Genomic DNA, 23,886 nt, shown 5'->3' with positions numbered 1-23,886 from the left:
GCTACTATATATCATTTATATGCATAACATAGAATAATAATAAGTACAACAGCATCTTAAAATAGACATCTCTGTTGATAATTACATGATCATTAATAAATCATCAGACAGCAGCAACCTGGATACATTTTACTTTTGGTTGTATTTTCTTTTCCACAATACTATGGTATGTAAAGGACTGAATAAGAAAGAACAATCAAACATAAAAAATACAAGTATTATATAATCAAAAGACTAAATTAGGCGAGAAAAGGGCAGATCACCTGTGTTTTGATTCCTTGCTGTCTGTCTGCCTCTGCCTTCTGTCTGCCCCTCTGAACACTGAGGGCCACGGTTTCACAGATACGGAGGCGTGTGAAACCTTTTAATTACCCAGAAGATGATGATTAACATGATGTTTATGGGAACTCTCATCATTTCAAATGAAACAGATACTAAAATATTTGAAATAAAACGTTATATGTAGGAACAGAAAGGGGTCCTTTTTTGCAGTGATAGTGTTCATATATAGACATCATTAGGATTCATTCATTGCGAGCCATGAATGTGTGGAACAAATTTCATGGCAATCCATCCAATACTTAGTTGGCAATTCAGTCCGGACCAAAAGAGGTGGACCAACATTACCATACCGAGAGCAATGCTGTGGCACCTGTTCCTATTTTTAGGATATTATATTAATATTTTAGGATTTTCACATTACGGGGTAAAGTTAACATGATCAACAGTGGCAACAATTGCAGCATTCTCTAACTCTTACATTTGTTCCCTGTCCCCTTTACTCTCAGATACAGCTTTCAGATCACAAACATGTTTATTCTCCGTACGTATAAATAGTACACAGGAGGTACATCATATACTTCTCTACTATAGCTGTACAACTACAAGTAGCTTCACAACAACTTCAATCCAACCATTTCCAAACAGAACCTTTTTAGGATGATGATATTTATTGACTCATTTCTTGTGTTGGTTTGTTGGTTTGTTTGTTGCACAGACACATGCCATACTGTCACTGCTGAATAAAGGAATGTGGCTGCTCCTGTTTCAAAGAAAGGTTTCATGTCTGTGTCTGGTAAACACCTCTGTAAACATTTGGTATTGTCATCTATTATTGTTTGTTATGGTGACAGATGGTGTCTCAGTTTTAGTTCATATCAATCATATCATATCCGAGTTTGACGTATGTCCTCATGAGGTTTGAGATATGTCCTTTGCCTCTTTCATGTGCATTATCTTGCAGACTTCAAATGTGTGAAAATATGGGCACAGGGTTGCTAATCATTTTGATATTTCAGAAATTGTTTAAAGTTTAAAATTCTTAGTTGTATCAAGCTACAACATACAGGGTTAAATGCACCATATACTGTATCATGAAAATGCAGTGGTACATGTATGTGTATGGTGGTCAATTAAATATATTTATTATAATAAATAAAACAAATAATGTGTAAATGTGTAAAGAAATGGTGTGTAAAGTGTCAAACAAAAGCAAAAGCATAGGATGAGTCCAAGTAAGAGAGAGCCAGAGCAATGATAGGGGTTGGGTTATGGGAGCGAAGGCCGAGCTCCTCTGATACATTCAAGGACGCATAGAAAAACACAGCAATTCACACTCCACACCTGCTACATATCAGGCAAGGACCATCAATAGCCTCCCTATTAAAGCAACAAAATTCAACTAAAGTATTATAAGTAAGCATAGCCTACTTTATTTGAGAATGGCCCCTTTCAGTATTATATTATTGGAGCTGTAATATTGATGTGTTAACATGTAAGCAGTACTTTTTTGTTGTAGTAAGTAGAAGTGGAGCTATAATGTAGTGGAGAACAATATCTCCCTCTGAAATGTAGGGCAGTAGAAGTACAAAGTAGCACAAAATGAAAAATATGTAAGTAAAGTACAAGTACCTAGACATTTTAAGTACACTATTTGAGTAAATGTACTGTGAAAAGGAAGGTGACAGATACATTTAAGTTTTGTAAAGGTAAATGTTGAGTGCTGATGAGATGTAAAAAGTTCAAGGTAGAAAGAGGCAAATTCAAAATATAAAAAAATATATATATAAATAAAATACATTATTTAGCAGTGGAAATAGTTAGGAAGTGGAGTTTTACAAGTACAGAGGACGAACAATGTAAGGAATGCTTTATTTAACCTAGGACGCTTTGATCCAGTAGGTGGCGGTATTCACCTTCCACGTTGGTTTGAAGCCTGTAATTAAAAAAGAAGAAGAAGAAGAAGAAAGCGTTCACTTCCGTGTAAAATTTACTCGCTCCAACTTCTGTGTAGCTTGTAGCAACTGCATCTCAGTGGAGTTGGTTAATTGACGGCTACAGCCACCATCAAGTTAGTGCAAATGGATTATACTGCAACTCAAAGTGGGTTCAGACAGCGTAAGTTACGTACGTGATTTTATCAATCAGCCTTTAATATCAGCTAACGGCTTCTTGTGCACATTATGTGCTTGCTAGCTTTCTGGAATACAACGTAAACTGATAGGTAATGTAGCTGGTTTCAGCCGGTTGAGGCTAACAACCTATTTATAACGTTAAAAAAAAGTGTTAAAACACAGACACCAAATCGTTGAACCTATGTCCACCACCGTCTAACGTTAGCTGACGTGGAATACATTATTAGTTAAATAAATTAACGTAAATTAACGTAAGTAGCCGTTAGCTTGCCCACAAACTGTCAATAAACACCATATAAAATGGCTAACGTTACACAGGCTAGCTAGGCTACATGTAATGTGTCATAACTGTGCGATGTTTTCTGTGTTGACAGATTGTTTAATGTGAACTGTGGTGCTATATTAAGATACGTGTTTTGGGTTCTGATTTGAAGTATTCGTATTACGTTTAAAGATGTTTCTGTGTGTGGACCTAGCATACTGTAGGTGTTATGTTATGTCCATCATACGTGTCATTAGGGATGACAGGAAAAACTAGTCCAAACTAAAACTGTTTGTGTCTCAGGGTGACGTAATCAGCACTTGTGATAAGTGTGTGATAAGGTCATTACTCCCTCAGGGAATGGATTTAAAAAGATCGTTCTCCTGAACATGACATTTAAACTGGGATTGAGTGCACAGTTTTACTCATAATTTGTCATTAGCACACAAATGCTGTTATTGCATGGTTCTCTGTCTAAGAGACACTGCAAATCTCCCATCTGCAGGATTATAAACCTTGCAGGACACTGACAATAAAGGTGTTAGCACTTTACATTTAACAGGATTGTGTGCACTCAATCTAGTAAAACATAGTGGGTGAAGAAAGTGTCTGTGTCAAACCAATGTTAAACAAATAACAAATATGCTACATAATGTTCACCATTGAAGATCCTCACTGTCAAGAAAAACTTGCAATCGTAGTTTTAACACGATTAAGAGACGCCTAAACTATTTTGTAGTAGTTAACAAAGAGAGCTTCAAAGTGGTTAACGTCTGTGTTATACTGTCAGACTCTAAAAAGATGGAATAAAAATAAACGCTAAGGCAAGTGTAATATTAAAACAAAACACAGTAGTTTTGCATGTAATGTTGAAACTAACAAGACCTTAAGTATCAGCATTTCCTCATGTATGGCAGCCAGTGTTATTGATTGACTGATCTTGAATGTCTATACATTTTGATAATACTTTAATAAAAAAAGGGAGAGGGGACAGTTTGGATAAAGTCTTTTCATACAAAGTGATGCATGATGGTTTGCCAGATTTCCCATATCTGGGGCTGCCTTGCGTTTGCTTGCTTTACTAACGTTTCTACAAAATGATGCATCCCCTAAAATTGTAAGTGATTTGAGGTTCAGATCTACTCCTTTTGTTCAACATATTTACATCTGTAACTACTCTCTCTTTTCATCCAGAGCCTGATATGCGTCTGAGGAATAGCTCCGTGGATGGTACAGATGGCAGCCAGCTGTTTGAAGATACGAGTGCAGCTGCGTCGGGATCACAGACGGGGTACAGGTGTGAGCCAGGCTGAAGTTAGGCTGGATATTAAACTGTTGTTTATTGTCTTTTTGTGTGTTTTGTGTTCTATGTTATATGAAGGAGATAATCAGATGATGCCCTCAGAAATAAACATTTAACTCTTTAGTGTAGAAAAATAACATAATTATCCTAATTTACTTTCTGTTGATTCAGCTTTGGAATTTTTTTTGTATAGTCACTCTCCTCACAATAAATCTGACTATATATTTTAGCTTTTTTTTTTAGCTGGCACATCCATTATGTTCTTTCAGTTTATACATTTTCTTGTGTCATGTTGGCAGTAACCAGCAGGCCGGGCTTCAAGCTGCAGGATTTCCCAGCCTGTCAGACCCCATGTCTAACCTGGCCATGGCATATGGCAGCTCACTGGCATCCCAGGGAAGGGAAATGGTGGACAAGAATGTAAGACTGAGTCATTAATATTTTACATTGTTGCTTACCAGAAGGGATTCAAAAGGGCTTCCACAAAATGGTCTTGACTGCCTGGGGATACATCAAGCCAAGGCAAAAGCAGGTTGAATAATGCATGTGTATCTGTCACTGTGCTCGCTTGTTTCAGCTGGACAGGTTCATTCCGATTTCTAAGCTGAAGTATTACTTTGCCGTGGATACAGTGTACGTGGGGAAGAAGCTGGGCCTTCTTGTTTTCCCTTACATGCACGAGGTAAGTCTGGCTACATCTGCTAAATATATATTATTCTGTTATGCCTGACACTTGACACATCTCCAGGTTGAGACAAAACATCTACTTCTAGTTCTGCCTGTTGTAGTTTAAATGTCTATCCAGTCTATTCAGTATGTTACAGGAATATATTCTACCACACTACATGCTTTCAGCCCACGGTTTAGTCAGTAAGTAGACATGTTTACGTGTGGGATCATGTGTGCGTTGTAGAACTGGGAGGTGAGCTACCAGCAGGACACTCCTGTGGCTCCACGCTTTGATGTGAACGCTCCTGATCTCTACATTCCCGCCATGGGCTTCATCACATACATCCTGGTGGCTGGACTGGCCCTCGGCACGCAGAACAAGTACATACATCCATGTTTTTATCTACTGGTTTGGAAAAGAGATGTTAATCTAATGTTTTATGATCATTTGATTCTTTATCTTATCAGTGATCATTAACATCTAGGTAGAAGATTTTCTTTTCTTTATTATGTCTTCCCACATAACCATATGTTGTCAGTTTAATATGAATGCTAGGTGTTTAGGACTTTGGCATTGTCTTCGTGTTTTGCCAGCTTCATTTTATGGATCGCTTTTCTTTCTTATACAAGGATTCAACTTCAGTGTTTTTACAAAATAATAACATTATAAATCTAATTAGTGGATTGAAGTGGTTCTACATAACGATGCTCAAAGCCTTTGCAAACATCACTGCGGCTTGATCATAGGTATTGATGATGTAATGAGTTCCCAGTATATAAATGAATCGAGACTGTATTGTTCTGTGCACCCTTCAGGTTTTCCCCGGAGCTGCTGGGAGTTCAGGCCAGCTCGGCGTTAGTGTGGCTCATCATGGAAGTCCTGGCGGTGCTGCTGTCGCTCTACCTCGTGACAGTAAACACTGACCTCACGACCATAGACCTGCTGGCCTTCTCTGGCTACAAATATGTTGGGTATGTACAGCGTCTTTCTATCACCAACTCCCCCTCTTCTGCCTTTCACCTCCCCAATAGTGTGGATATTATTACCTCGCCTGTGACTGTGTGTGTGTGTGTGTGTGTGTGTGTGTTCCTCCTCTCTCCGGTTCCTCAGGATGATCGTAGGGGTAGTAGCAGGCCTGTTGTTCGGGAAGCCAGCGTATTATCTCTCTCTACTGTGGTGCTGTGCTGCCATATTTGTCTTTATGGTGAGTAGCAGCATCTACTAACTCTTGAGAGTAAAAATAATTGATCTTTATAGACGTGTTTCCTGTTTACAAATAATTGAGGACAGATGTATGACTTTCATACTCTATATTCTGGAAAGAACGTTTCCTTCTTGTGCCCCTGGACATTTTTCCTTCGATGCTCACCCCCACTCACCATAGCTCTCTGCTATACATTCTGCGACGTCTGTGCACACATCTCAATGTTTTATGAAAGTAAAAAGCTTCCCTGTGCCTGCACATAAGTGACATGCATAGAATTAGCTAGCATAAGACATGAATACACACATAAGACATGCTGTAATCGCACACACTCTCATCTTCCTTTAGAACTATTTATCCTTACTTCTACACACTGGACCCCGTCCCCACCCTCTTAACACACACATGTGCACTTTATTAGGTACACTTGTACAATCTAATGCATATCAATTAAACCGTTCTGCCATAATTTTAAACCTTTTATGAAGCTCAAAGTTTGTTCAGTTTTTGGTGGCATTATAGGAAATGTCTTAATTTCAATGATATTGAGGTCATAGTTTAAAGTGGTGTTATACTATACCACAATGTATTAGGAGAGTGTATGTGGTTTACATACACGAGGGGAGCAGATTACTAGAAGCCCCTCTTAATATTATGCAGTTAAACATCTCCACCAACTATGTCCTCAATACTAAAACACATCATTTATTAATAAACTTTATTTGTATAGCACCTTTCATACAAGCATTGCAGCTCAAACTGCTTCACAGCAAAAACATAACAATTAGTACAAGATTAGACAGAATAAGAGCTTTTCCAGTACAATAATCACAGTGTTGATGTAAATGTGAAGTAGCATTATAAATAGTATAAAATAACAATGGAGTATTGTGCCTAGTTTCCGTATCTGTGCCGTAGTTAACGACCCTCCTGCCGGGAAATCACATTCATCACCATTCTTGTAAATGTTTTAAACTCAGGGCCACATTTTGAAAGCATGAGATTAACAATGAGCCCCTGTGGCCTTTCAACTGGTTTACTCCCTTTGCTACCCGTTCTTGGTCGTCTTCCCGTTTCATAAACAAAGCCCAGTTTGTTAAGTTTTATGAAATCTATCGGTTAAAGCCTCCAATAATCTTACACATTTATCAGAGAAACTTCCTCTTTTTCCCCGTGGCAACAGTCTATTTGATCTCAGGCTTTTCAAGAACACACTTCAATGTTAAACCAGTTATAGCAAAAATAAACAGTACAGAATAAAATCATTTAAATTAGTTTAAAGTGGCATAGAGTAGCAGCATTAATTTTTATCTATTTTTATAAAATATCATCATTAAAAGGCTAAAGAGATTATAATTAAAATAGTCTTTACAGAATAAAAGCATTTAGTAAAATATATATTAAAAGGCTAATAGTAAAGAGATAGCAGCTTTAATAAAAGCATTTAAATGAGTTTAAAGTGGCATAAAGCATTAAAGATTGTATAAAATATCACTATTACAAGGCTAAAGTGAAGAGATATGTTTTTAGTTTACTTTTGAAGATATTGAGCGCGCTTGCCTCCCTAATGTCTGCAGGTAAAGTGTTCCATAGCTTTGGTGCATAATTGCATATTAAACACATTTCAGTAAGTGGGGATGGCTCAGCTGACACAATTACATGTTTTTGTAATGGTCGATTTAAAGAATATGTTGAACGTGTCTCTCCTCAGATCCGCACCCTGCGTCTGAAGCTGTTATCTGAGGCGGCGGCGGAGGGGAGGCTGGTGAGAGGAGCCAGAAACCAGCTGAGGATGTACCTCACCATGTCTATAGCAGCAGCACAACCCATCTTCATGTACTGGCTCACCTACCACCTCATCAGATAAAACCCACTCACTCGTTTGTAAAAGATTAACTTGGCTGTCTGAATGCCGTCTAACAACCCGTAAAAAACACTCAAGAAAACACACACACACTTCAAAGAAGCTGGACTTGGATGTAACACGACGGCCGCAGTTGTCTGGATAATGTCGTCCCATCACTTACTAGACATAAAGACAGAAGTACACACTCACAAGACTCACTCCATGGAGCAAAACCACACATGCTACAAGACGATTAGGAGCGGATGTTGGGCATCACTGCCTTCTCCCCTCACAGCACAGCCCCAGTCATCGGTTTATTATTGCCTTTTTTTATGTAATGTCTTCAAAAATGTGTAGCAAGAGCAAGTGGCTTCATGTTTGGGTTTTTTTTCTATGTAATTATTTGTTAATTATGTTTTTTTAGGAATATTTAAGTATGTGTGTTTTGTGTATAGCAAAAGTATTATTGCTGCTCTGGTCTAATATCTCATGTGATTTTTCTGAGCCGATTCTAAAGAAAGCACACTAACCTCACACAAACCGTCCATTTATTGACGAGAAAGAACTCAAATTCAGGTTTAAAGGTGATTAACTGGTTCGGATGTTTGACCACAATGACCGTTTTCCTGCTCCTAATGTTTATTTCATGGCCGAGAGAAACACCGGTCCTCGTCATTGGGTCTGGAAACAAAGGGTTATCCAACTGGTGTGTAAGCACGAGTGTACTAGCACCTCCGTTTTATGTGCTGAATCTTTTTGTATGTGCTTTGATACATGTACGAGCTTTGCTGCCTGACAACTCTTGAAGAGAAATTTCAAGTGTGTGTGTGTGAAAGCCACGACTCGAGGGTGTCGACCTCATGATGAAATGTTGAGTTGACTTTGATATCCTTTTTAAAAACCAAGTAAATTATTTACTGCTTTTTCATATTGAAAGTGGGATGGAATAAAGAAAGAGATGAGATGGTCTGTTCTGTGAAAATTGTTTTAGTCTCTTTGAGATACTTGAAATACTTTCTTGTGCTTGTAAATCATCTAATGTCCCCATGTCTTCTTTTGTGTAGCCAATGTTAACTCAAACCAGGGTAGGATTCACTTAAATCAATTCAGGAATCTATTCAAAAGTCTGCATTTTTGCAATTAAGATTACATCTGATTATTGATAAAAACGCTCGTCAGGTAACTGACTTGCCAATAAAACCTTTATTTTAATATTTTGCCAAAGTGCTCATTTCGATAGGATTCCTGAAATTGCAGTTTCTTATTATAAATGACTCATTCTATACATGTAGGTAATTTACTTTTTTTTCTTCAGGATTTTCATGAAAGGATCCCTGACTGTCCCTTTAAGTAGGCTTAAAGCATACGACCTATCAAATCAAGCCATTGAAATGATATGACGACTTGTCTGATGAATTAAAGTCTGACTGATGGAGCTGCTGAGTTGTGAGTCATGTTTTATGTGCTCCAAATGAGCTCTACTTATTTTTCTCAGATGTGATTTGTGTTTTTTTTTTAATCCCAGAAGCTATTGCTGCTAAATTCACATTACAGGAAAGGACTCAGGCCATTATTGGAGGGGAAGGAGGTACGAATGCTTAAGCACTGCAAACTAAAGTTTCACCTTTTTATCCATCCTCTATGAGCCTTTTAAGTTTATTTTGCATTTTTAATAGGATATAAGGCATCCTGTTGACAACAAAATCAAGAACAGAATTTTTTGAAAGGTGATACCATTTTAACTAGAAGATTAAATCAACCAGATCGTTGGATATATGAAGACTTTTGATAGTTTGTCGTTTACAAAAAGCATCTTAAAAAAAAAATGCAAAGCAGTACTGAATATAGACGTTTATTTAGTGTGCAGAGGGCAAGAAAATACATTATTTTTATTAACACACATTTGACTATTTACTTCATTTCATGCAAAGTATTTATTTAAGATTTAAGCTTGTATAACAAGAACATAAAGTTCATAATGCTAAGAATGTCATAATATAATAAAGTGTCAACAAGTAATGGTATCATACAAGAATAAAGCTCAGCAGAGGTGTAGCAGTGACTCGAAGCTGTGGCAACTACAGACTTTATATTTAGCGGAGAAAGATTTTGACGTTTTGACCCAATATCCACCTAAAGGTCCCGTATGTGATGTGTCGGGATGTATTTACTTCTTTTCAATCTTTCCTACCTGAACGTATATGCTGAAACACTTGTTATAATTCTTTGTAATAGTTTGATGACTCAAGCAGCGCAGTGTGCTGAAGATAAGATTTAACAATAGAGAGACTTCAGCATTTAAAAACAAATACAGGCATTACTGTTTCTCAAACTACTAAATGACAGAACATGGTCTGCTGATCTACTTCTGTGAACGTGCAAACACAAAGTTTAGAAAGGAGACTTCATTCTGTAAAGCCTACTTTCTTCCAGAATCCTCTGTTGTGATTAATAGCCTGAAGAATCCTGGTGCGCATTGTCCTCTCGACTGGGTATCTCTGGTAGATGGGCAGCAATAACAGACAGTGGCAGGTGAGGGATTCTGGCAAATGGATCTCAGTGGTATCGGGCAAGACGGCGACTTTCATCTTGATGCTCTCCATACCCAGGAAGGGTACACGGTAGCAGCCTGTGAGAAACACTGAGCACAAAGACAGCATCTTAGATGAATTAAAGAAAACATCTAAATGTTTCTTTCAGCGGATACTAACAGAGACTGCCTCTCCACTGTAAAGTCAAACTTGATCAGTGATAATAAGCACAATCGTGTATAATACTCACAAAGGAATTTCTTCTTTTCCTCTGCTGTCAGATTCTCAAACACCTCCCAGAAGGTCTCGATGTTTGGATGCCTTTCATGGTAGTCTCCTTCGTAAATGGTGTTCTGTTTGAAAAAAAGATGTGGAAAGTAACTAACGTTTACTCAACTACTTTACTTAAGTACAATTTGAATGTTCTTGTACTTGAATCTTTTCATTTTATGCTACATTTACTTCTACTCCACTAATATATTCGACTCTTTACACATTTATCTTACAGCTATACTTACTAGATACTTTTAAAATTATGATTTTAACAAAAAAAGCTTATAAAATACAAAACATATAATATATATATATATAAATATTAAAACAGTGTTTTGTAATCTTTGTGGCTTGTGACTAAAACAAGTGTTTAATTGAGTTGTTAGCAGTTCCAAAGAAAGATTTCCCATCTACTACTACTAGTATTAACAGCCTAATAGTCATATTATGATATATCACTCAAATACTTTTACCTAAGAAGAACACAGTACTTTTACTTCAATAAAGAATGTAAGTATTTCTTCCACCATCAACTATATATAATTCACAATTACAATTACTAATTATTTTTTATTGTTTGGAAAATGTTCAATTGTCTTTAAGTTTCGTGTTTGTGTGTTCGGGTGATCGTAGGAAACTCTGCGACAACCAAAAAGCACTGAATTCATGAGCTGACTCCCCCACCAGCACTTGCACACACAACTATTTTCAAACAAAGTAACCTAACATAACTTAACATATTAAGTATGCAACGTAATGTAACAACTGGTCATCTTGCCTGCTGTATTTTGGTACTGTGTTCTTGTTTAAAATGATATCTCTTTGGACATAAGCTGCTATACAATATATTTAATATAATAACATTCAAAGGTTAAAATCTGTCCTGGCTTTCAGCAGACCTTCTTGAACACGTCCCAGTCGTAGTTTTCTTCTCCCACCATCACTGCTTGCAACTCCTCGGGCTGGAAGAACTCCACCACGTTGATGTCACACACCTTGAAGAAGCCTCTCTTGAACGCTTCGAACACTCCCTCCACTGATTTGTTGAAGACATAGTTGACGTAGGCGTCTATGTACTCTTTTCTATTAAAATAATAAAAAATATATACAAGTAGCTTCAACCGAGTGCTGACATTGTCCAGAGACCTTCCCTCATCTCACAACTGCAAGTCTCAGTCAACATAAATGTTCCTTATATAAAACAATATATACAGTACATATAGTTATATAGTACTACTGCTAGATAGCAGCAGAAAGCAGGATGTGCAGCCGATATAAGAATTAATAATGTTGTCTTAGTCGACAGTACGCACTGCCTAATGTCAAAACATCTGGGAGGATATCAGAGACAGCGACTGACAGAAATGTAATACATGTTTAAAAGTTGTGAGGCAGACTAAATCTGTGCTGTTGTGAGTACTGCACATGTTGTTACACACAGCAGTTCTGTACAAACATACTTGTTGGACGCTGTGACAGCTTTTTCAGTTTCTGTCGGATCGAGCTCAACTGTCTCATCGCCCCAGGACACCTGTAATGAATAGTAGTTACAGCCCGATTGGAATATTGCAACAACACGTGTGAGCAACAGAGTCCAAGTATGAATCATGAGTAAACCTACTCCGAAAGTAATCCCCAGGTCTTTGACATCATCGGGAGAGTAGTCCTCCAAAATGCACCGCCAAGACCTGAAAAACAAAAAGATAAATTTAACACAATTTTATAGATGACCTGCAGATGTCATCTATAATGAGTTGCAAATCACAAACTACTGCAAGACAACAAAAAGTGCAACAACAAAAAAAGTTATCGTACTCTGCCATGACGGGATCAAACTCCTTCATGTCGTCCAGTGAGGGTTTGCCTTTAAGTCAGCTTCTTGAAGAGAACCAGTGGGAAGAGCATGTGGACGATGTTCTGGTTGAAGAGAGCCATGCCACACAGAACGCCAAACAGGAAGTAAGTCTTCTCCTCTACTTTTGGCTGTTTGGTTGATGACAAACACACGATTAGGATTTGGTACAATTCAAGAACGATAAGGTCAAATGTAGTGTGTGTTGCTCTAACTTAGAAAATGTAAAACGGGCCATCAGACAAAAGCAGATTTATAGTAATCAACTTAGTTGTATGTTACATTCATAATTGTTGTTAAAGTATTGCGTAGCCACAAGTCGGCCAATTCAATCAAATCAAGGGATTTGTTTAGTGCTTACAAAAAAGGATTAGTATGTACAAGAATTGAATACATGGTTTCTTTTTTTAGTTATTTGGTCTTACCCTGGGAGGGAACCAGGCCAGAGTCTGGTTCTCGTTGTACATGAACATTTCAGACTCGGGCGCCATCAGCTCATCAAACACATGCAGGAAGAAGTCCCTTGTGTTGACCATCATTATCTTCCTGTTGTCCACAAATTGCACCTTGGAAGGATAGAATATTTTCTTAGTAAGTGTCCTTGAACAAAAACTGAATTACTATCAGCTCTAATGATAAATATCCACACACTACTTCCCTGACATTCATTTTGAGCTCAAAACAAATTGTTTGGTGAGCAGACGCTTTAAAATGTATAATTACAAAACCAACAGCTCACTTTCACACCATCCTCCAGTTGATACACAATGAAATACACTTTTCTAATTGGTACGGCATATTTCCAGGTAGTTATGTCTTCATATTTTTAATGTCCAATTTTGCCTTACATTTTTACTGTAATTGACATTTTGCTCAAGGGGAACATAATCCATTTTACACAGTATATTTTTGAGGCAATGGAAATAATGCTATTAAGTTGCATTGTGGGAAGTGTAGGATCCAGGATTAGGGTTTTACCCAGGGGTCGGGAACCTATGGCTCGCGAGCCATATATGGCAGACAATTTTGAGCTGATATTTCTTTCTTTCTTTCTTTCTATTTCTTTAGATTAACAAGTAATAAATACTTATATTGTGTCATTTTAAAGTAAAACATTTGGCAGCTGATTTTTTTTCTTCAGTTCTCCCCTTTCCTTTCCTTCCTTTCCTCCACTGTCTCTGACTGTAGGTGTGTGCGCGTGGGTATTTGTGTGTGTGTCGGGAGTGGAGCCCCGCCCTTTGCAAAACAGAGCAGAGGAGAAACTGCGCAAAGCAACGCAGCAGACACTGAAACGTGCTCATAAATTAGATAAATAACATGAGCGTTTAGTTTATTTAATAAAAGAGCACCTGTTCAATGTGAAAAGTGAGTTGTGAATATTAAAAAATATTTTAAAAATTGAATTTCGGGGGGGTTCTGTTGGGTGGGAGGGCGGAATAACTATACTTAAATAATGCACGCATAAAGTTGCATTAAATTATATGGCTCACAAGGAAATACATTTTAAAATATTTGGCTTTTATGGCTCTCCCAGACAAAAAGGTTCTGGACCCTTGGTTTAACCCTAACAGGGAGTAAACCTTCAAATATCTCTGACTCTACTGCTGCGATTTTTACCATCTTTTATCACTTTGTGGATGTGCAAAACTAAATAGCTGTAGTATCTTTTTAATTACTCTGGAATTCAGTAATATAAAGAACAAAAGCAACACAAATTTGCTTCACAACACTAAAGCTGATAAAGTGTTTACCAAAAGCACCCTTTTGAAGGCGCAGTGATCGGCTGCACCGAGCTGTCTGAAGGTGTCCTCGACCAGGTGAGTTCGTCTCAGAGATAGCTGGAAGATCTGGGCCGGGGCCGATTCTCCGCTATCTAAGTTCAACTCATCAGGACACAGCAAAGCAATGTAATGAGCGAATTTTTGCACATTCTGTAATTACAAAAAAACTTCTTTGTAAAGAAATCTCACAGAGGGAAATGTACACAACAAGGTATATTCTTTCAAATGAATGCTCAAATTTAGAAACAATTTCAGCCGTATCATGCAGTATCATTAATGTACACCTTCAGTAAAATGTTTATAAATTATAGATTTTTATAGATACTGTACCTTCTCGACACAAGCATGGAAGTTAAAGACCTCAGCCTTTTGCACCAGAGTGAACAGGAATGGGTAGCGGCAGAGAATGGCGGGTATTTGGTCCTCATCCTTTAAGACAATAATGGATGATTTACCAAGAAATAATTTCAGCAATAAGCACACCAACCACAAAATTATAAGTATTTTGTGCAAAAGGACAGATTGTTCTTCTGAAAAACAGCAATATTGTGTATTTGGTACGGCATGTTTTTACCTCCTCTTTAGAAAATGTATACCAAAGAGTGACGTCTCCGTACAGCCGCATATTCTCACTGATTTCCTCTACGTAAAAGGTGCTCGGTGGGACTTTGTAAGACTTTCCGGCTTTGTTTGCCTGTGAAAAAAACAATTCATTTTGAAAAGAACACTACATAGCAAACATATTTTCATTCAGTAAGGTATTAAACAAAATGCCAGGCCTTCATGGTAGTCAGGCAAGACATAATCTTGAGCTCTGGTAACATGTGATGGGACTTCATTTTGAAAATCATGTTTAATCCCAAATGAAAAAATAAACCCACGGATGATTGAAATAAAGACACCCAGCACTGACTTTGTAGAGTAGCTTGAGGACCTCCAGCAGGTATTTGACTCCTGGGTTGTGAGATTCCAAGAGGCCATTTTTCAGCATGAAGGCCAGGGCCTTTTTGAACACCAAGATGTGCTTCATTAGTATGACGGGTGTCAGGGAAGACCACCAGCGTCCTGAGAACAAAATACAATGTAGGACTTATATAAGTACGGTGGCCCTGAGAGCTCAACTCACTGGTTTTGCTAATATGTGCTAATATATGCTAATAAATATAACTTATCACTTAAATTCAGTAATATATTAGTATTCAGCATGTCAAAATGCAATTTATTCTGACTTGTTTTAAACAATTAAACAATTTATTTTCGACCTTGAACCTTTTTTGGATCATTACATCTCCCTAAACGTGTAACAAGGAGACTTTGGACAAAATGTAAAGTTTACTGTAGTTGTTTACTTAGTGTTTTCAGAGTCTTCTCATGCAGATTTGCAATAATGACAGCCAACGGCAACGCCCCGTTCATGACGTTAGAGTCCTCTTGGAGAAGGGGACACGTCAGCAGAATCAGGAAGATTTCTGGTGATTTTAGGACAGCGCTTGAATTAGATATCAGGAGTTGAAGATTTACCTGCATGGAACAGAGATGTATGATAAATGTCAATGTTCGCAAAGCATGCATTCGTTAAATTCGTAAATAAATAAAGCAGTGGCTACTATACAAACCACATCACCAGTTTTCTTATTCAGTCAATGTATGTCTCAAGCAAAAGAACAAATGATCACAGTGACGCATGACAATAATTGAAAGGGCGTTCTTAACTGATTGTTTGATCCATGGTATTGCCAGCAGCTGGTCGAAAGCTTGGCTCGCTGCATCGAGGTCCACGGTTAAGGCACCTGCTTCTGATGGAGGCCCACTGATAGCAAACACAAATCATTAAAAACAAAGTGGCAGTACCAGTTGGTGTATATGGCATTCAGGTGATCTTTTAATTCTGAAGCTGAACATTATAACTGATTTTTCTGCTGAACAGTTAGACGATAGAAAAAGGACTCACTCAGCTTTGGTGAAACTTGCAACAAGACTTGTACTTGTCTGAAACAGCGAAGATATTTCTCTGTCGAATAAAAAAGAAAAAGGGGAGAGACTTTACAAACACTGTAGCTACTGCGTGATGAATGATATTTTATATGTGCAGCTACATAACTTGATACAATTATGAAAAAAAGACCTCTTCGCCTCGACGTTGCCGAGTCTCATTGACAGCCATTTTTGCAGTTTTGTCTCATCAAGACGTCCCGTTATCTGTCCTCGGTCCAAACTCTTAAAAGAAAGACATTAGATTCAACTTTAGAGCTTTTGATACAAAGGGTCCATTAAATCAAGGTACAAAAATGTTTAAGAACAATGGGCATGAATGTTTTCTTATTTATCTCCTGTTCTTACACGCAGCACTATGAAGAAAATAAGAAAATCCTACTTTTTCATGAAATCTGAGTATGTCGATGAATAGCGTTTATTTTTAACTTGGATACGTGTGCCAGACTTAAGTGCCGTGTGCAAACAACAAACCAACAAGCCCCTGACATTTGACAGGTAACTCAGACAAACGAAAAATGAAGAAAGAAAAGGAAAGGAAAGGAAATTAAATGCCACCTGGGGGTGAAAAGTTGGATTCATGGTGAAAGTTAATATTGCAGACTTATGAAAATTATATCATATCATAACACCAATAAGTCATTGTGGCAGTGGGGTGTGGCTAGGGCGCCGGCTGCTGTGGAGAGACAGGAGTGTCCCAGCTGGAGGCCAGACAGCTGAACAGGGACATGACAGAGGAGGTAGCTGCGCAGAGCCCGCTAGGGCTGATCCTCCAGCGTCTGGCGGCCATGCACGAGGGCACCGCGGCCCTCCAGCAACAGCAGAGCCAGACGCTCGTAGACCTGGCGGCGTACCAGAAGGCGGACCGAGACCTCCTGCAGGGAATGCTCCGATCATCGGCTGCCCCGGAGGTTGAGTCGGGAGGCGGGCCAGCCCAGCTCCCGCGGGTTGCAGTGCAGAAGATGACGGCGGAGGACGACCCCGAGGCCTTCCTGGACATCTTCGTGGGCACGGCAGAGGCGTGCGGGTGGCCGCAGGCTGAGTGGGGGATACGTCTGCTCCCCCTGCTGTCCGGGGAAGCCCAGCGGGCCGCCCATACCCTGTCTGCGACCTCCAGATACGACTACAACCAGCTCCGGAGGGCGATCCTGGACCGGTTGGGCAGCACACCAGAGGGACATCGCCGCCGGCTCCGGAGCCTGCCCTTCGCCTTCGCCCAGCAGCTCCTCGACTCGGTTAGGCGCTGGCTCCAGCCGGGAGTCAACTCCGTGGAGGACATCGTCGGGCAGGTGGCCCTTGCGCCGTCAGACTCGCGGAGGACCACCTCTCCCTGCCCCGGCGGAGCCTGGGGGCAGAAGCCCAGGCCATCTCTCCTCCACAGCTCCGGCCCGTTCCAGCCCCGAGGAGGTTCCGGCCTGCCGTGGGGGCCGCTGGCCCTGGCGCTACGCCATCCTCCGGGGGTCCTACCTACACCCCTGGGACAGCTGGACCCCAGTCGCTCCCTAACCCCCAGTTTCCTTTGTTTTCCCCTCCACAGGACCCAGCCTACGCGTCTGGTCGCCTGGCACCGCAGAGGGCTCCTCAAATGTCAGGGCTGGGGTGCTGGCGGTGCGGCAAGCTCGGCCACACCCGGCGGGACTGTCCAGTCATGGAGGTGGGGCAGCTGGTCCGGATTGTGGCACCGCCAGACTCCTCCCCCGGTCCGGAAGGGATGTACCGTGTACCGGTATGTATACAGGGGGGTATTCACCAAGCTCTGTGGGACTCGGGATGTACGCAGACCATGGTCCACCAGCGCTTGGTTCGGCCCGGGGCATTGCTGGAGGCGTCGTGGGTGAAGGTGAGGTGTGTGCATGGGGATATTCACGAGTACCCGGTGGTGACCCTGGTAATTTCATTTAAGGGGAAAAAGCATAGAGTTAAGGCTGGAGTTAGTACTCGCCTCACGCACCCCCTGATACTGGGAACGAATTGGCCGGGGTTTGACAAGATAGCGGGGAAGACTGGGGGGTGCGTTCACGGGCGGTAGGGAAATGTGAGTTGTGTGCGGTGTTCAATGGGGAGACGGAGGTGGCGAACGCCGGGGAGGGGAGGCTGGAGGAGGCTTGTGATGAGCTTCCACCGTTACGTCCGGTGGAGGACTTTCCCCTCGAGCAGTCTCGAGATAACACCCTCCGTCACGCGTTCGAGCAAGTAGTGTGTGTGGATGGTTCCCCACTACACCCGAACGTCGCAATGACACACCCCCACTTCTCGGTGATTAGGGACAAACTGTACCGTGTGAGCCGTGACACACAGACAGGAGAGTTAAATACCCAGTTGTTGGTTCCGAAAAGCCGCCGGGAAACGGTTTTCCAGGCGGCTCATCATAACCCCATGTCCGGTCATCTCGGGTACGACAAGTCACTCAACCGGATCATGGCCCGATTCTAATGGCCTGGCATTCGCGCGGACGTGAAGCGGTGGTGTGCGTCCTGCCGTGAATGTCAGCTGGTTAACCCGCCGGCCACTCCAAGAGCGCCGTTGCGCCCATTGCCATTAATTGAGGTGCCGTTCGACAGAATTGGTATGGACCTCATCGGGCCATTAGACCGGAGCGCACGGGGATATCGCTTTGTGTTGGTCCTAGTGGATTACGCAACGCGATATCCGGAAGCAGTGCCGCTGCGTAACATCTCGGCAAAGAGTGTGGCGCAGGCACTGTTCCTGGTTATCTCCCGAGTTGGGATCCCGAAAGAGATCTTGACTGACCAGGGCACATCCTTTATGTCACGCACTTTACGCGAGCTGTACGGGCTACTCGGCGTCCGCTCCATTAGGACTAGTGCACTTGGGTGGCGGGCAGGTGCGGCCTCAGCTGGAAAAGACTGCCGCCATTTCCGCCTGCTCGGCACCTAAGACGAAAAAAGAGGTCAGGAGGTTTATGGGGCTGGCCGGCTACTATCGTCGGTTCATTCCGGGGTTCGCAGAGCTGACCTGCCCCTTGACCGACCTGACCCGAAAGGGTGCTTCAGATCCGGTCCAGTGGACGGAGCCGTGCCAGCGGGCGTTTGAGAGGGTAAAGAAAGCCCTCTGTGGGGAGCCACTACTGTTCTCTCCTAACTTTGCTCTCCCTTTTGTTTTGCAGACCGACGCCTCGAACAGCGGAGTGGGAGCCGTTCTGTCCCAGGAGGTGGAGGGGGTCGACCGCCCCGTACTGTACATTAGCCGGAAGCTGGCTCAGCGGGAGGTGAACTACAGTACGGTGGAGAAAGAATGCCTCGCCATACGGTGGGCGGTCGACGCCCTGCGTTATTACCTCCTGGGGCGCTCTTTCACTCTTTGGTCGGACCATGCCCCGCTCCAGTGGCTCCACCGCATGAAGGATGCCAACGCCCGGATCACCCGTTGGTATCTGGCGTTGCAACCGTTCAACTTCAAGGTGATCCACAGGCCGGGTAACCGGATGGTTGTGGCTGATTTCCTCTCCCGCTCGGCGGAGGGGGAGTTAGCTTGCGGCCGGCGGGCTCCTGGCCTGAGTCGGGCGGTGGGGGTGTGTGGCAGTGGGGTGTGGTTAGGGCGCCGGCTGCTGTGGAGAGACATGAGTGTCCCAGCTGGAGGCCAGACAGCTGAACGGAATCAGGTAATCAGTCACATAATAAATGCACGGTGATGGCCTGGTTCTGTTCTCTTGCAGTAGGCTGGGTTCGAGACTAGAGGAGACGCTTCTGCAGCCACGACGCAGAGCAGCCTGGAGAGCAGCGGACAGCAGAGCAGCCTGGAGAGCAGCGGACAGCAGAGCGACCGACAGGAGAGCGACCTGTGTCAGCTGTGCCTGTTTATAAACCCTACCTGTGTGAGAATAAAGCGTGTGTTTGACACTACCACTCCTCTTTGTCATAACTATCCCTAACTGTGGACAAGAGGGTCCACAGTCATCTATTTGCAGCAGCACCTTAATCCTCCTGCATACCCACAGAACTGTTGTGCAGTATGCACGGGGCCCAGTGAGTCTTTAAATAGGTGAACACATTACCTGTGTTGGTGAAGTGTAGGTGAAGTTTGTATTCCACCCAGCGGATATTTTCAAGTCTGCGTAAACAAATTAAAAAACGCGTTTAAACTTTTACACCACATTTAAAACATTGTTCATTTTCAAATTAATATATATATATTGCCAGCTACCGAGTGCGGTGCAGAGCGCCAGCGATCAGCTAGCCTGTGGGACACAAACATTAACTCACATGCACTAATATGCCAGGCGGCCGGCTGCACAGAGATTATTGCATCACAACAGCGTCACTTCATTCTCTGCTCAGGACGACGTTACTCCAATACTGAATATCTTTGCAAAGCAAATAGTTGTTTGCTGCTATATTAATTCTCTGAATTTGGAATTTAGAACGCCACACAGCTGAACACAATAATGATTTGATTTATTTCTTTGTTTGAAAATACTAAACACCACACCGCCCATACAAACATACCCTTGGGTACGGCTGCTGCATCTTCCGTGGTCCATGGAAGTTGTACCAGAGTGGGAGTCAGACTATCTTCTGGTCGTCCAGTCCCAATTTGACCTTTGGCCCCATCGCCAAAAGCCCACAGCTGGCCAGAGGAGCTCAAAACCAGAGTGTGACGTCTGGGACACAAGAAACAATTGTGATTGTGAATGTAATCAAACGTAATATGATGTTATTGAAGTATTTCATAAAGTAAAAATGTAATTTTAACTAGATGTGTCAAGCTAGATAAACATGATTTTATGATTGTGTCACCCTAAAATGCCAAAACGAATTAAGACTTTCTTAAATTAAAACACAGTTTCAGTGTTCAACATAAGCACCCTGCCAGTTCTTACCTGCCACATGAAATCTGGGAGGCGGGTCCGTCCACACCGTCGAGCAGTCTGGGTATCAATTCATTAGCAGAGGAGTTGTGACCGAGCCGACCGTGTCTTCCCTCTCCAAAAGTGAAAACCTTGCCATCCTAGAAATCAAAGCATCGCATAATATCATAAGTAGCGACGTCTTAATACTGTAATTATCTTTACAGTGTGATTAATGATCGGCTGAAGTCAAAGGATTTAGTACCTTTGTCAACACGGCAGAGTGTGCCTCTCCACAGCTTATGAAGGAGACACCCAGAGGTCTGAGGGCAGGTACCATACAGATGTTGAACCTGCCTGTTAAAGATGATAAGAAATGGAAAAAAAAGATGCTTATTTCAAATGATGATATATTTGAGCTGATAAAATGTAGGAAATCTTTAAAAAAGGGCTGGTTAGATATCTGCATTGCTGCTGATGAAAGGAGGAACAGGTGAGCAGTTCAGGGGACTGGAGGGAAAAGGGTAATTGAATCTGTGATGAACTTGAACTTTTAACAGTATATTGACATCATACCAGCAACATTACTACAGTTCCAATGTCAACATCTGTCACAGACGTACAAAAGAAAAGTTCATATTTAGTATTCAGTATATTTGTGTCCATTTCAAAATAAAAGACCTCTAGCATATTTTTGTGGACAGAGTTCCTTCATTTGTAAACACAAGGCTTTTATTCTGAAATATTTGCTTGCAGTGAGTTACATGGTTGTATAAATTAATAGAGTAACTGCCTTTAATTTTATTATTATTATAGAAATTGACATTTATAATGAAAAGAAACACTATATTGTTGATGGCCATGGTAAACTAAATGTAGGAAAGGGCCGTCACACGCTTCCCACGCAAGCAGTGTGGTCCAGGTGTTGGTGTTAACATTGCAGCAGCTGTAACTCTCTTCGTCTGTAGGTGGTGCAGATTAACATGTGTAGAATTTGTTTTGACAACGACCAACGAGTTCCACTTGCATGGACGATCTGCCGCTTTCTAAATGTGAGAAAGTGAGTTTGTGACTGAGTGAAAGTAAAGTATTTGTACCCTTCTCATCCACCCTGTTGAGCCCCAGCTGGCCAGATTTATTGGCCCCACAGCAGTACACCAGGCCTGGGAGCGTGAGGAACAGAGAGTGGGTCGCTCCGGCTGAAATCTGGGTCACCGCTACGCCGGTCAGAGCGCCCACCAGGTCGGGTACCAATTGGAGCGCCACCTCCTTCCCCAGGCCCAGCTGACCGTTACTGTTCAAACCCCACGAGAGGACATCGCCTCCTGTAAAGTGGGAAATAATGGAGACATTAGCTAATTATTCAACATAGTTTTCACATATAACACAGGTGGTATCAATAGGAGGCTTGCAAAGTGGTGGAATATTAATTGACATTTTATATTCTTAAATATAATTTATTTGTAAGGATTTGTCGCTCCTGCGGGGATTGGGGAAACTGGCAATGTGATATAGTGACGTGAAAATCTAAATCAAATAATTACGACACATAACCAAATATTAAAAAGCTGTGGAACTAGAGCTGGCACTGTTTCATAAAAACACACAAATATGTCATCTGTGTGTTCATCATCTTACCTTTAGTCAGTGCCAGGGAGTGGGCGTTCCCACAAGCAACTTGAATTACAGGTATAGGCAGTGGTATCGGCACATGACTGCATGTTGACAAGACAATAATACGTTTTAAAAAATGAACGAAGCTTTGCCAACTTTCAGTGATAAGTATGCATATTCAAATATTCCATAGACTGATATCTTGCCTTGTTCTGTTGCACAGTAGGTTTGGTAAAATGCCTCGCTGTCCGTCCTCTCCTGCCCCCCAGGAGAACACCTTTCCAGATGCACACACAGCCAGACAATGGTCTTGACCACAAGCTATCGACACCACATCGCCCAGACCCTCCACAAGACCTTATACAGGATGACAGACAAGACAAGCTGTGATGTTAAGTGTAACAATACATAACTTTAATCCAATACTATACTAATAAGCCTGAACGGTTTAAAATGTGTTATAAACTACAACAAAATGTTATTTACATGTTAATTAATCAATAATAATAATCAATTAAATCAAGTAATAAGTCAGGACTTTTACTTTTGATAGTTTAATTATATTATACTCAGCATGATGTATATCTTCTTACATTCAGTACTATATTACATTTTAATGTGTTTACTTTTACTTCAGTAAATTATCTAAATACGTATACTAAATACTTGCACACCACTATTTCCCCAAATGTCCCGCCTGCAATTGAACTCAACGCATAACTTTCGTTGCCTTCACTGATAAGAGGGAAACGAAACTGAAATTTAGCTCATTAATCTGCATAATATGTGCGGAAGTGTTTCGATGGATTCAATAAACAGAAGAAAAATAACTATTAAAATCAGACGAACGTAATCCTGTATTAAATTGAACTGTCATGAGATTAATTTAAAAAACTTAACGTCAGTTTTCGTTTTCTTTCTTTATAGTTTAACCAGATTGTCAACTATTATTTACTGATCTCACTATATGGTAATGTTCTTGTTATGTCGAGATTCTGCAGCCTACCTGTTGTCTTCCCATCTTTGGGTTTATTTCGTCCAAGTTGTCCCTGTGAGTTGTTTCCACATGATAAAACGGCTCCATCCCTGGTGAGGAATAAAGTGTGCTGGTCCCCGCAGCAGATGTTGGTTATAACCTCAGGGAACAGTCCAGGCCGCCGGGCTGAGGGCTTTCTGTGGACCGAACTGTCCACTGGAGCTGTCTCCCCAGCAGTACACCGCCATGTCTCCACTTGGACTAATATCTTCAGCATCTGCGGCTGCAATTTATCTCAAATGATGCTGCCTTCAAGTGCTGTCGGAGATTTTAGTATCGCATTCGAAAATAGTCACTTGAA

General features: G+C 41.4%; 2 protein-coding genes across 5 annotated transcripts; one reads left to right on the top strand and one right to left on the bottom strand.

The window, feature by feature from the left end:
* Positions 1-2,242: 2,242 nt before the first annotated feature.
* Positions 2,243-9,134, top strand: yif1b (Yip1 interacting factor homolog B (S. cerevisiae)). Of its 4 annotated transcripts, none has more exons than XM_029446744.1 (8): positions 2,243-2,397; positions 3,871-3,967; positions 4,279-4,399; positions 4,557-4,661; positions 4,893-5,029; positions 5,465-5,620; positions 5,760-5,853; positions 7,565-9,134. In XM_029446744.1, the coding sequence occupies exons 1-8, from the start codon at positions 2,361-2,363 to the stop codon at positions 7,718-7,720; spliced, it is 903 nt and encodes a 300-aa protein (XP_029302604.1). In that variant the 5' UTR covers positions 2,243-2,360; the 3' UTR covers positions 7,721-9,134. The 4 variants fall into 4 exon arrangements, with proteins under 4 accessions (XP_029302604.1, XP_029302603.1, XP_029302602.1 ...); XM_029446743.1 differs by having other exon boundaries at positions 3,871-3,973; XM_029446742.1 differs by having other exon boundaries at positions 2,249-2,406.
* Positions 9,135-9,535: 401 nt separating this feature from the next.
* Positions 9,536-23,773, bottom strand: LOC115017971 (probable E3 ubiquitin-protein ligase HERC6). The gene is given in 25 exon segments (XM_029446740.1): positions 9,536-10,340; positions 10,481-10,583; positions 11,403-11,586; positions 11,964-12,034; positions 12,125-12,191; positions 12,319-12,374; positions 12,376-12,486; positions 12,781-12,921; positions 14,107-14,238; positions 14,467-14,565; positions 14,711-14,830; positions 15,050-15,201; positions 15,486-15,657; positions 15,850-15,946; positions 16,088-16,147; positions 16,262-16,353; positions 20,144-20,199; positions 20,595-20,749; positions 20,969-21,096; positions 21,201-21,292; positions 22,033-22,260; positions 22,574-22,650; positions 22,756-22,906; positions 23,556-23,691; positions 23,693-23,773. Coding segments are annotated over 25 exon segments (2,997 nt in total). The 3' UTR covers positions 9,536-10,104.
* Between the last annotated feature and the right edge of the window lie 113 nt (positions 23,774-23,886).

Source organism: Cottoperca gobio, chromosome 13 (genome assembly GCF_900634415.1).
Source record: "Cottoperca gobio chromosome 13, fCotGob3.1, whole genome shotgun sequence".
In the NCBI taxonomy this organism is placed as follows: Eukaryota; Metazoa; Chordata; class Actinopteri; order Perciformes; family Bovichtidae; genus Cottoperca; species Cottoperca gobio.
The sequence above is the reverse complement of the archived record's forward strand: the minus strand, read 5'-3'. Positions and strand labels throughout refer to the sequence as shown.